The sequence below is a fragment of the Quercus suber genome, unplaced genomic scaffold, assembly GCF_002906115.3.
Source record: "Quercus suber isolate HL8 unplaced genomic scaffold, Cork oak 2.0 scaffold_596, whole genome shotgun sequence".
Lineage (NCBI taxonomy): Eukaryota > Viridiplantae > Streptophyta > Magnoliopsida > Fagales > Fagaceae > Quercus > Quercus suber.
The window spans coordinates 73,187-86,817 of record NW_027070040.1 but is presented as its reverse complement, the minus strand read 5'-3'; the positions used below and the strand labels follow the sequence as shown (position 1 = coordinate 86,817).

The window sequence follows — 13,631 nt, the reverse complement described above, 5'->3', positions numbered from 1 at the left end:
GCCTTTCTTCACGTTTAGCCTATAACATCCGTCATAACTGACCCGTCAGCCAAAGCAGAAGCTGACGGATTAAGCTCATGGTACTTGCTATAATTCTTCCATATCACTACATATTTTGAAAATCTAACTATTGAATTGTATGTTCTTTACGCTTTTAATACACATGTCAAATTTTCTATTAATCAGATATTATTTACTACATGATCTATAAGTTTATATTTTATGCATAATTTTAAATTACAAAAACTTGCAATTTAAAAATTTTATTGATGATATAGCTATATTGATTTTTAATTTTCTATAAATTTTGCAAGTATGGAGGATATAAGAAGAATATGTAATCCAATGGTGGATTTGTCAAACCTCTAATAAAAAAATATTGAGTAAGATTGTAGTCTAAGGCTACAAAAAATTTTGCCCTAAATTTAATGCAAGAGACAATTTTAGCGCTACATTTTTTTTTTTTTGGTTGGTAAATTATAATTAATCTCTTGTTAACAAATTTTTTAAGCGCTCCATGTTGACCTCTTAACTTTTAAATTAAAAAAAATTCTGATGATTTATTTAATCTTTATTATTTGTTTTTGTAAGTGAACAAAAATTTGTTACCAATCCCAAATGGATAGAGAGTTGATATGGAATTGCGCAATACAACTAATTTAAAGAGAATGAGTTTCCGAGGTCAGTTTTTGTATGCTTTAATGGTTTAGTTTCAAGTCTATTGGAAAAACAACAAGTGATTTATAAGGAAGAAGAAGATTACAATGTTTAATTCTTCCTCGGGTTAGTCCGAGGATCTCTAGTTCATATAATGTTCAAGTCTCCGTTACAGAGTAATGATACATAAGGTATATTTCTTTTTAAAGTTTTTCTGTCTCATAATTTGGAGGTGTGCCCTTTCCTTATATAGCTATCTAAATTGCATCCCAGCCTTCCACCTGTATAGTCACTGATCTTTTTTTAGATGCTTGTCTTATCAAGGTTTCGCTAGAGGTTGTAGAATGTGCTGCAAGTTGTGAGGGTATTGTTTAGGGGTCATTCGGCCATTAATGTGGCTAGCTGAGTTGGTGCAATGCATTGAATGTGGAGGTGATGGGTACTTTACCTTGATATTTCCCTTCTTCTTTGCTTGCACATTTCTACCTCCTTCCTCTGTATTTTGTCTTTAGGTCCAAGTGGCTTTGCTCAAAGCCTCCCGAGGAATGCTCACTCTTCGAACTCTTCGCGCGGTCGTCCTCTTCGGCTTCAATTCTTGGGCTTTAATCTATGTATTGGGTTAGAACTAATAAGGGAATGGGCCCTTCCATCTCCTCAGGTTGGGCCACGAGGTACTATTCTGTGTTAGAATCTTACCCCTCCCACAGTTTCATTTCAACAATAAATCATTTTATTCACGAAACCACGTAGATTTAGGCATGTAAATGCTAAGCCAATTGTGTAAATGCCAAGAAAAATATCTAATAGCCAATGTGTAAAACTCACAAGAGCTAAAGGTGTTGGTGGATGGTCTAACGTCAAGAAAGCAAATTAGCACGTAAGAGAGAGAGAGAGAGAGAGAGAGAGATTTGTGTGTGTGTGTGTGGGAAAACTATGAATAGAATGGGATAGAGAGTAACAAATTTATAGTAAGAAGACGAGAATAAGAAGAGTCAAAATGAGGGAAGATAAATAGATAGTAATAAGAGCCAAAATGAATAGAAATATTAAGGTAAAGAGAAGTGGGAAGATGAAAAATATAAAATGCAAGAAAAAAAAGTTAGAAAAAGTATAACAGTAAGTGGAATTAATAATATAAAAAAAGAGTTAAAACTTAAAAATAAGAGAGATATAATATTTTCATTTTTAAATAATGGAGTTTTTAATTCACCCTATCTCTCCTGAAAAAATGTGATTATTCTATTTTAATAGACTCAATTTGGAAATTATTAATAATAGATCCCATAATCCTATTTTAATTATCAATTAGTGGATCACTTGATGAATTAGAAAATGCTAACCAATAACAAAAGTGGCAACCACGCCAAAATTGAGTCTTAAAAATAGATTCAAAATATTTGACTCTATTATATTGACCAAATTTTCTTCATTCATCAAACTCATACGCCATTGCACATATAAAATGGCAGTCACACCATTGTCTCTATATTTATCTATTACTTATAGATTAAATACCATAGAACTACTGCCATTACAATCTTGCACTGAAGTCAGAGGTCAAAACCTCGTTGAACATTTCATATATCACACCTGATATTGGCATGATTGCCAGGTCCCACGTGATGAAAACAAGCAATGTGAAAACCTCGCAAGATTAAATACCATTATATCAAGATGATCAAAATTATCAAAATCTCTAACCTTATTCGGCAATTGATAGTATTGGTTCACAAAAGAATACTACAAAAACTATTCAATTAGATTGCATCGCAAAGAAACCGTTAACACCAGTAACCAGAGAACCTTACATGCCAACAAAAAACCATAGACCCATTATCAAAAAAACAAAGAATTAACAATGGAACACAACGGTTGATAAAAGCCGATTGACAAAAACCGATAAAAACCCACAGGCACGTTTCACAAAACAATAAAACACAACAGTTGCGTTGGACTCAAGATTAATCAGTGTTGCTCAAGAATTACACCGATACACGCAAAGATAAAAGAAACAAGATAACTACACACGAAATTCCTTTCACAATCATCACAAAAATAAATTGAGAAAAACGAAATCTGCTTTAAAATTGTTAGATATATTTCAAAATTTTACTTTGGTGATAAAGCAAAAAGAACAACATAAAGATCTAATTATAAGAAAAAGAAAAGAAAAAAAAAAACACAAATAGACGTGATAGGCAAAATCAATAAATAGATATTGTATATATAAGAAGAAATCTGCAAAAATGATTAAAACTCACGGACTAAATGCATGAAGGATGAATAATATAGATTAAGTCTTATGTTTGACACAAACTCTTTAAAGCAGATTTTGTCTCTTACATAATCTGTGATGTTTTGAGCCTCAAAGATGTGTGTCTCACTTTTGAGAAACTCTCCCAAAGAAAAAATATTTTGTGCATTAGCATTTAAGTCAAAGAGAGAGAAAGAGAGATAGATTAGTTCGAAGAGCAAAGATCTTGTGTGCTTCTTCTCCGTGCTATAGATCATTTCATTCTTGTAGGCAGATGTCCGTGAGTCTTAAAATATCACATATTGTGTGAGGGGCGAAATCTGCTTTAAGGAGATTGTGTAAAACACAAGACTTGATCTATATCATTCATCTTTTATGTACTTAGTCTATGAGTTTTTAATTATTTTGCAGACTTCTTCTTATATATACAGTATCTATTTATTGGTTTTGCTATCACATCTATTTGTGTTTTTTTTTTTTTTTTTCCTTATAATTAGATCTGTATGTTGTTCCTTTTTGCTTTATCACAAAAGTAAATTGTTGAACATTCTTTCAACTGAAGATGCTTCTTGGGTGGGTTTCACAATTAATTCATTGGANTCTAGTATTGCCTCCTCAATGCGCATCTCATGTATAAGCTGGGATAGAAGTTGTTTATTTCCCATTGAGTCTGATTCTGATAAGTAGGAGGTCAATGATAATGATGAATTGGCCAGGCCACGGACAAGGTTCAGCATGGCTGAGGGCCGCCAATCGCCAAGCCAAGTTAGGGAGGCCAACTCCTGGGGTGGCCATTTCGGCATAAGGAGTTGAGCAACATCTTTAAGCTGGGTAGGTACCATGGCTCGGCAGTAATGGGCATGGAACCTATTAAGTTGTTCTTCAATTAGCTCCTCAAGTTCCCACCTCACCTTGAGCTGCTTCTCTAGCTTTGCTGCTCTGTTCTTCCGCTCTTGCCTCCACAGACTTTGGTTCTCCAAGAGGAACTCCTCACCTGATAATCACATAAATGGTCAGCATCAAAGGAAATTGGTTGGGCCCAGCCTAACATAAAAGAATCCCTTTCCATACAAGAGAAGGTAATTTTAACCATCTAAGTTACTAAATTACTTTAAGGACATACAACTTTTCATTGATGATAGGCCTGTGACCTTAAATCTAATGGACCCTTACTGATAGGCCTGAAGGACCCAGTTTGATCCTTCAAAGAGACTCTCTCTCAATTAATATTAAGAAATCAATCACATTTCATAAATAATTTAAAAGCATTGGGGCTCAAAGGCATGATTAGTCTCAATCTTTGAAACTAAGGTACCCAAATATTGATTTAACCTGATGTTCCACAGTATTTTGATTGTACTCTGAGCTCCATTTCTGATCACAATTCTAAAAGTGCATGCTATTTCACAAGGTTAAACACATTTATTCAAGGCTTCAATAGACTTAGTCTGACCCTTTTTGTATTATCAGGAAAGAGATGCTGCTGCACAGCAACTAGACACAACTGAACAAATTGACATATGTCTATCCTGTCCAACTAAATTTGCAATTAAACCTAATGAAAGAAATCTCAGACCACAGTTTGTCTTATTAGATACATGCTTGAAGCAAGTATAAGAATAAATGATCTGTTTGCATTGGGTATAATACTCATTTCATGAAATCCTTTAGACCTGAACTTACTGGTTCTATTTGAAGGCCAACATGAATGATCCTGGCAGGTAAAAATCTTAAGGCTTCATTCAATCTTAAGTTTTAAAAAGGCTTCATTACGTTTCGCCAATGGCCACACAACCTAGAGGCAGTCTGCCCCCATTTGTGGTTTAGACTGGGGTTAATCTCCCTCAACTTACACTTATCCAAAAAAAAAGGGCTTCCTTACAAATCTTTTTCACCATTTATCCCCCTTAGGTTTCCTTCATCTTTTCCAAGACCCAGGTAAGCTTAGTCAAATTCCCAAGTCAAAAAGTTCCAAATACCAAACTGCTTAACTAAAATGAACAAGTTACCACTATATGGCTTGTAGAGATCCACAAAGCTCTGAACAGCTTTCTGGGCTGTCTAGAAGAATTACCATATATGGCCAAGAAATTATATTGGTCTATATTTTCCAGAAAAAGAATGAATCTTACTAATTTTCCCATACTGAAATTATAGAAAAGCATATAGGGCTTTTACCTCCAAAGAGTAATCTTCAAATATTCAAACCAGAGAATGACAAATTTGGGACTTACCTCGTTTGGCTGTTTGATTCTTATGGAGGGCTAAGCACTGGAATTTCTCTGATATGCCATCAATTTCATCACCACATTCTTCTATAACGAATTTCCTTGCCATTCCTTCCTCTTCTTCTCTTTCTTCAGGTAATTCTAACACTTCATATTCACTCTCATCACCAATATCACTGGAAAATATTTCCCTTTGATTAGGAACATGAATGAAACATGTGATTCAAAAATCAAAGGGTTTGTTTTTCTCCTTTAGTTTTCTTGGAAAACTTTGGACCAAGGTTTATTAGAGTCAAAGCCCATTTGTCTACTTCTCATCAAGAAACGGATAAAGAAAACATGGGACTTCAAAATCATTTGGAATGGTTGAAATTTTGATATAAAAATCCCACATTTTCTTTGGTTTACACTAACAACTTTCTCAGAAACCAACCAGAGTAAAGCTAAGAACTTGCATAATTTAGTCTTCCTACAAGAAAAGAAAAGACAATTTGCATATCCCATAATTTAGTCTCGAGAACCATGCAGGAAAAGTTGATTGCATGCATTGAAAGTTCATTCTAGCAGAAGGAATAACGAAGACACAATAGCAGAAGAAACACAGCAAAAAAGAACAAACAATAGTTGCAGTCTTTGAAGGAGTTGGAGCTTACAAGAGGGGTTGAGATGGCGCTCTTTTCATTGTTTTCTTTCTTTTCTCTCAACTCTGGCCGTTTTTCTTAAAGTTTCTCACTGTTCTTCTCGTCTGGGAAAGTGTACCATGAAAACAAGAAATGAAGAAAAAATTTCTCAAAGAGCGAGGTATTTATACTTATAGTTCATTATTATTATTATACTTTTGAGGAGAGCCGGGTATTTTTTTTTTTATTAGAAAAAAAATACTTGTTTCAGTTAATTGTTTGCAATTTTTAAAAACTTCAGTGTGTGTATATATATTTAAATTGAGAGATGTCCGATTTATTTTTTAAACTAAATAATCCAATTAAAAGAAGTTGTTTGTTTTAATGAATTTAGACTATAAAGAACCAGAAAGTCTAAAGATAAAAAATTTGACATTTTCTATTGTGGCAGCAGACCTTTAGAGGAAAGTAAAAAAATAATGTTAGTGAGAAGTGCAGATGAAAATCAGTAAAAGCTTATTAACTTAACTATAGTGAAAAAATGTTGTCAGATGTTTTGAGTATATATTACTTATAATGAATTTTATCCAATTGCAGAGGCCGAGTTTATCAATAATTGAGAAAACTGAATACTACTCAATGCCCCAGACCCAATTGAATGACACTCTAATTGTAACATTCATATAATAGAATTTGAAGTTTTCTAACAGAAGCCAAAATTTTTCATTATCATATGCCTCTGTACTTCCCCACGCAAACAATCTTTTTAACTTCACAAAATTCAATTCAACATACTGTTTCATTTTTGCAATGTAGAGCACCATAAATTTGAAGGGTTTGAATTCATGTTTCCTTTCCATATGATTATATTGTCATCAGATTAGCAGACTTCAAGTAACACCGAGAGTAAAATGGTTATTTTGATATTCCAAATCTGAGGTTGAGGTGCTTTCGTGTACAAGCTGAACCAATGCATCAAGTTTGCATGAATGCTAAATACAACACATTCAGAAACTATACCATGGTTCAAGTTCCAAATCAAATCATTTCACTCTCTCACACTTATATTCTCATATCACACTTTATTATTCTTATTATATCAGCATTCTCAATTCTCATTTTATCTATAATCAGGCTCTTTTTATTTATTTTTATTCATTTGTTTTTTCATTTTGTAGTAAAAGAAAGTAGTAAAACTTTATGTAATTTTGTATTTTTTTTCTTTGATGATATATTCAACTCCTCGTTTTATTAGATTTTGTATAATTTAAGTTTCTTTAGAAAAAATTCTTAGAGCCACCACTAATAATCTTGTCTCTATAAGAACTTAAAAAAAGAGCCGGCCAAACTTAATGCCTCTGTACATTTCTACAACAGTGTGAAGCAAGGCATTTCTTATCATCATTGAATAGATTATCTACAGAAAAGGCATACAATGACAAATAAATATCTTTCCTTGCATATACATACATAAAGCAGTCTTCTTCTAACTATAAACAGACTATTTTTACTTCACTGGCAACACTAAATTAAGAAGATGTAGTCCCAGTTCGTGCACTGAACCCATCACTATAAAAGCATTTCATTTTGTTCACTTCTCTGCTTGCAGACATCCATAACAAACTACCGAGCAGCAGTAGTGGGAACACCTTCTTTAAAGAGAATATTTGCAACTGGTGGTGGAAGCCAACCAGCATTTCCGCCAGTCTGGCCATTTTGACTATTCCCATCACGCCGCTTCAAATTTCTTGGACATTTCTTCAGCCTTGCACCTATGTTTTGTCCAACAAATAAGCCAAGCTTCATTGCTGTAAATAAACTAAATGCAATTGCAAGTGGCCTCACAGCCCAATGAAAATCCTCAACATGCTGATACTTCTGTACCACCCCTGGACAAGTATCAAACGAAACTTTTTCCACTTCAGTTGGGTCTGCCAAGAAGATATTAGATTCTTCTCCAAACACCAACCTCCCAGGGAAACTTGCAACAAGACAGCCATTTGGAAGGACTTGTGAGATCTTCCCAGTAGCCCAAGCATCTCCATTCTTTCGAGGCCACTCAAACCGGGGACTTAACACATTTGCCTTCAGCCGCACAAACTGCCCAACATAATAACCTTCAGTCTTTTGAAGTTCAGATGAGTTACCCCTCCAGAGACTCTCCAGGCCTATGAATCCAACTGCTGTGCTCCCATCACGCTGTACTGAGTGAAGAATTCCCACAGAGGAATGCTTGTCATTTTCCTCTTTCAAACGCACCCAATCCCCTATTGCCAAGCCAGATGTCACCCTCTCAATTGTTGAAACCTGTACTCTTAGAGGGTTGTGCACGCCAGATACCTTCACTAGAACAAAACGTTCTCTATCATTGCCATCCTCCAAACCTACCACCTTTCCTTTAGGAATATCCATGGTTTGTGATTTACATGCATTGAATGGCTTTCTTGAACGGACTATGTCACCCACTTCAAGACGATCCTTTGACAGATACCATGCACTAAAACCACCATCAGTTAATCTATCAGTAAGTTTCCTGCTTCTTAAACCAAGAGACTCGCCATCACTGTTAAGAGCATTCAGTGAGCTGCAAATTAGGTTGCAAATAGTCAGTACACAACCAAAAAGGATAAGAAATGCAGGTTGACTAAAGACAGGGCTCTGGCATTCTAATGTTAGTTATCTATTAATGAAACAAATATTATGTATCATGAGGGAGGTCAGAAGTCATTCTAAAAATTCATGACCCCTAAATGGGGGGACATATATATTTGACATCAGATACAATACAGGTGAGAGGTCAATAATTCTATGGAAAAGAAAATGAACCCTACAACAAGGATTCCTTTTGCAAAATAACTCTGCAATTAAATGTGATTCCAATATAACATACTTAATCAAAAGTCTCTCTCAAATAATATGTCTCAACACTCAAGTGAGAAGACTCTTAGTGAGAAGTGTGGGTACAAAGTCATGGATATTGTACACTACACCTAAAGAAATTAGCTGCTAGTTTCAAAAGGAATGCACCAATCTTGATGAAATGGATCCAGTAATATATAAATATATATACACACACCCAATATACCTTTTAAATGCATGTATGATGTCTGTCATTAAAGGCCGATTCCGGAAATCATATTCGAAGCAACCATTAATAACATTCTCAACAGCAAAAGGTAACCCACTTGGAATATTTGGTTTTTCTTGCTTGACCACAACTGAGTGATATATTTCTTCAGTTGACTTCCCAAACCAGGGCTGAACACCAGTTAACATTTCTAGTACACTACATCCAAAACCCCATGAGTCTGTCTCAAAGGATATAGGACCTCTGATTTCTGGTTCCCACTGTTCTGGAGCCATGTAGTTTGGAGTTCCAAGTCTTAGAGCCATATCTGAATTGGACAATGGAATCCCAAAAAGTAGATATGGGATCCCAAAATCTCCAAGAATCAATTGGTCTTGTTTGTTAAGCAGAAAGTTAGAAGGCTTAAGGTTTAGCACTAGGGTCCCAATCGAATGCAACTCCAGAATTCCTTTTGCCAACTCGATTCCATACCTGAAAATATCAGCATTCTCAAAGTTCATATCTAAACATCAAAATCTATTGTATGCTTCAGTTCATTATTTTCTGATTTAATCCACTCATAAATTCTAATAAAGTTTGGTTAAATATATGCTAGATCATCATTTCAAATTGTTTTGCACATATCACCTTCCAAATGAAACCTGTTTAAAAAGCAAAGCCCAGTCTCAGAACTAGTTCTTGATGAGAAAAAAACCAAATAAACCTAATTTTTAGGAACTTTTATCTAAGTCTCACCTTATTTTTAAGGCAGACAACATTATTTAAGAATATAAATAAATGATTTTGAAATCCCCCAAAAAAAAAAAAAAACACCTTAAAACATCTTGCAATTGAAGCTTCCCGCCCTTGAGCCAAGCCATTCGGTCACCGACTGATCCTTCATGAAGTATCATTGCAATGCAGATCTGCCACGATTGCAGAAAGTGAACTATTGAGACATAGAAAAGAACTTCCAAGAGTTGAAAAATATTAAATTCATTCTCAAGAAAATTACCTGTCCATTAATTATTGATATACCATGCAACCAGCAAACACCTTGGAGTCCTCGGAACTTAAGAAATAACTCTTCAAACTTATCCAAAAACTTCTGAGTATGGCCCTCCTTCAATGGATGTAACATTTTGACAGCCACTTCATGATGCTCCTCAAAATCATGACCCAATTGATGATGCGTTGCTAACCAAACATCACCAAAGGGGCCCCGCCCAATCCTGTGCTTAAGTTTCAATGAGGAAGGATCAATCCATAAAAAAAAAAAAAAAAAAAACACCTTAAAACATCTTGCAATTGAAGCTTCCCGCCCTTGAGCCAAGCCATTCGGTCACCAACTGATCCTTCATGAAGTATCATTGCAATGCAGATCTGCCACGATTGCAGAAAGTGAACTATTGAGACATAGAAAAGAACTTCCAAGAGTTGAAAAATATTAAATTCATTCTCAAGAAAATTACCTGTCCATTAATTATTGATATACCATGCAACCAGCAAACACCTTGGAGTCCTCGGAACTTAAGAAATAACTCTTCAAACTTATCCAAAAACTTCTGAGTATGGCCCTCCTTCAATGGATGTAACATTTTGACAGCCACTTCATGATGCTCCTCAAAATCATGACCCAATTGATGATGCGTTGCTAACCAAACATCACCAAAGGGGCCCCGCCCAATCCTGTGCTTAAGTTTCAATGAGGAAGGATCAATCCATGGACCAGTCTGAGTTGGTGTAGCTTTGACAGTTCTGAGGTGGTCAGGGTCTCCTTCAAAGAGTTCATACTCAAAAAAGACTGCTGGCTTTGCTGTTCCAATCTGTTCTGTCATTTTTGTTCCTGCAGAAATGAAATGGGTATTAAAGGAGCATGTAACCAATAATATTGGAATCCTTAATAAGCTGTCAGCAGTAGAACCTTAACCCCAACATTTGAATCCTAAGGCATTATAAAAATAATAATAATTAAAAAAAAAAAAAAATCAGAATCAGTAAGGCATAGGGAGGTCAGAATCAATATATGTCACCACAGGGAAATCAGAATTATAATTCACAATATAATCACAGTTACAACCACCATATCCAATGGAAAAATACATAAAGTGGAAATTAATAGTGGTCTAGATTTTAATGCCATCATCAAACAAACATTCCTAAAACCAATTCAATTATTGCAGACTCTGAAACCAACTTTCAACAGGATTCAGTCTTATAATTACAAATTTAATCACCATAAATTTTTTGTTGAACACAGAACATTTGGAGAAAACCCCAAACGGGGTAAAGCTAAACCATTTCACTAAGCTTCCCTCTTTTCTTTTAAAATTGTTTGGAATACATCCCATCCCCATTCAAGGCATGTGCTAATGAAACCTTACCCATTGCCTGAGTAGGTATTTTCAATAACAGTCAAAGTCATATTAATAGCCCTTAACCAAGTAATCAAACAATTAATATATGACAGAAGTTCCCTTGTTAAAGGCTAAAAACCTAGAACTAATTAAAACCACATCCTAGAATCATATGTTCGTAACATGAAGACAGACCATAAACAATTCAAGTTTGTTTCAAACCGATAGATTACCAATTGTCCCTATGTGTTAGGATATGGTGAATATTAATCATTCAATTAATATTATAACACATGCTAAACACTGATTCGTCGAGAAAATCATTAAATATCTATTTGAATCCAAATATACCTAAGTGGGTCTAGAATATTTCAGGCAATATAGCCCCATAAATATCCCAAATCCGAATTTATCCAAAAAAAAAAAAAAAAATCTCAAATCCCGTTTCTCTTCCATTTGATTCATATTTCTATAGCTATTCAAATTCCAAACTACAACATCCTAAATATTCACAACCCCATTATAGACACCTAAACCAATCAGGAAAGCAACAAAACAACAAAGATAAAAATCCTTCATGCCTGCCCTAAACACATGCATCCCCACACACACAGACACATACGTTAGTTGCTAAGAAATTAGGAAACTAATCTATGAAATTACCTTACATGTTAATTTTTACAATCCCAATTCATTTAAAAGGAATTATACCAAAAAAAAAAAAAAAAAAAAAAAAACCAAAATCAAAAGGCAAAGAAGCCCAAATTTTTTTCATTTCTTTTTCCACTTTTCCAGTTTCCTACAGTTTCTAAGGAACCAAACAAGATACAAATATACCCATTTGAACTTACCAGTAGAGTAGAGAGAGAGAGAGAGAGAAAGAGGAAAGTCCAAGTAGAGCCCTTGAGATTTGCTGTTTTTAGTAATTGAAGAAGAATAGGAAGAACGAGAAGAAGAAGTGGCAAAAGAAACCAAAGAATATGGGATCGATACGAAGGGGGACACGGGGACTCCGGTGCTACCTGTCTCACCAGGATGCCACGTCAGTTTAAATTACACGTGGATGGCTTCTGGTAATGACACGTCACTTGTACATGTAGAGTTGGACGACACGTGGCTGTCTTATTTTACCGAAATTCTTGGAGACTTTGGACCGGGAGGTCCGGAACCGCTCAGAGGTAGATACAAGATACTAGATAGACACTACTGGTTACAGGAGGTGGTAGGGCCCAAGAATTTTTATATGATTTGATACTTTTGAGTTTCAGAGGCCCATCTCAGGTATTCTTTGCAATGCCAATTTTGCAAATATATATATATATATATATTTTTTTTTTTAAAAGAGAGTTTTAATCTATGATACTTGTTTTTTATGATAGTTTTATATCATTAGATTAAGATATTAATTAATTTTTGGTGTAAGCAATGATTAAACTCCAGATCTCTTATTCAATAATCAGAAATTTTATTAGTTAAATTAACTAAAACCCACAATTTTACAAATATATTAATTATGTGATTAAACCTAAAATATATTAGCTATGTGGCTATATTTAGAATACGAGTATCAGAGGCTCGAGCTCCAATGTGAAAAACTCAAATTTCATTGGAAAATTTAAAAGAAAACATCCATCTCAAGTCCATTCCTTTAACTTTTCAAAATGTAGTTAGGGATTTTTTTTTTTTTGGGGTGTAAATTAAAGGCGATATAAACATGGAGGTTCATATGGAGCTATAAATAAATTGATTTATCAATTATTTATGAATACATCATAATGTATATATTGTGATATAAGATAGAAATTCTACCCTAATCTAATTTTAGTGTAGATATGTGTGAAGCTCGGCGACTTGAACCCTAACCCTTACCCTCCCACACCCCACAAATTCGGTAAATCTATCATTTATAGGTTCAAAAACAAAAATCATTCTATATAAGTAAGTCAAATAATATAATTTTCACTATACTTTATTTCTACTTGTTACTTTGTTAGTATTGATTAATGAAGGGACAAAAAATTTTAGTCTCAGCGCTTATTATATAAGAAAAAATAATAAATAAATCGAGTAGTTCATGATCAAGCTCAAACATGTTCAACAATAAGATGAGCTAAGCATGAACATGTACTCCATTTTATTGATAAGCTGGAACTCCAAAAATAACAAACTTCCTGATATTCAAAAAAGTGACATATAAATTTTATAAATTTTTTTATATGAGATAGAATTTTACTCTAGCCTTATTCAGGTTTATGTATGTGAACTTATAAAACTTTCTCCAGGAGACTTGAATCTTAACCTTTACCTCCCTCCACACACTTTACTAGCACATATACTTGTGGAGTGACCATCATACCAAGGGTCGGTGGTTAAAATTTTATAATTTCAAAAAGTAACAAATTAGAATATGAAATTTAAGAGAATAACAAACTAAATTTACAAAATATA

The 13,631-nt window shown here is 34.3% G+C and overlaps 2 protein-coding genes across 3 annotated transcripts; both read right to left on the bottom strand.

The window, feature by feature from the left end:
* Positions 1 to 3,435: 3,435 nt before the first annotated feature.
* On the bottom strand, positions 3,436 to 5,897 carry LOC112004472 (uncharacterized). Its single transcript, XM_065764960.1, has 3 exons — positions 5,793 to 5,897; positions 5,146 to 5,315; positions 3,436 to 3,905 (listed from the first exon to the last, which is right to left on the bottom strand). Exons 1-3 carry the CDS (start codon positions 5,819 to 5,821, stop codon positions 3,436 to 3,438), a joined length of 669 nt encoding a protein of 222 aa, XP_065621032.1. The 5' UTR covers positions 5,822 to 5,897.
* Positions 5,898 to 7,138: 1,241 nt separating this feature from the next.
* LOC112004466 (protein KINASE OF THE OUTER CHLOROPLAST MEMBRANE 1) lies at positions 7,139 to 12,156 on the bottom strand. Of its 2 annotated transcripts, XM_065764958.1 has the most exons (5): positions 12,035 to 12,156; positions 10,299 to 10,672; positions 10,118 to 10,209; positions 8,845 to 9,318; positions 7,139 to 8,343 (listed from the first exon to the last, which is right to left on the bottom strand). In XM_065764958.1, the coding sequence occupies exons 2-5, from the start codon at positions 10,662 to 10,664 to the stop codon at positions 7,383 to 7,385; spliced, it is 1,893 nt and encodes a 630-aa protein (XP_065621030.1). In that variant the 5' UTR covers positions 10,665 to 10,672; positions 12,035 to 12,156; the 3' UTR covers positions 7,139 to 7,382. The 2 variants fall into 2 exon arrangements, with proteins under 2 accessions (XP_065621030.1, XP_023892487.2); XM_024036719.2 differs by lacking the exons at positions 10,118 to 10,209; positions 10,299 to 10,672; positions 12,035 to 12,156 and adding exons at positions 9,661 to 9,752; positions 9,842 to 10,088.
* Between the last annotated feature and the right edge of the window lie 1,475 nt (positions 12,157 to 13,631).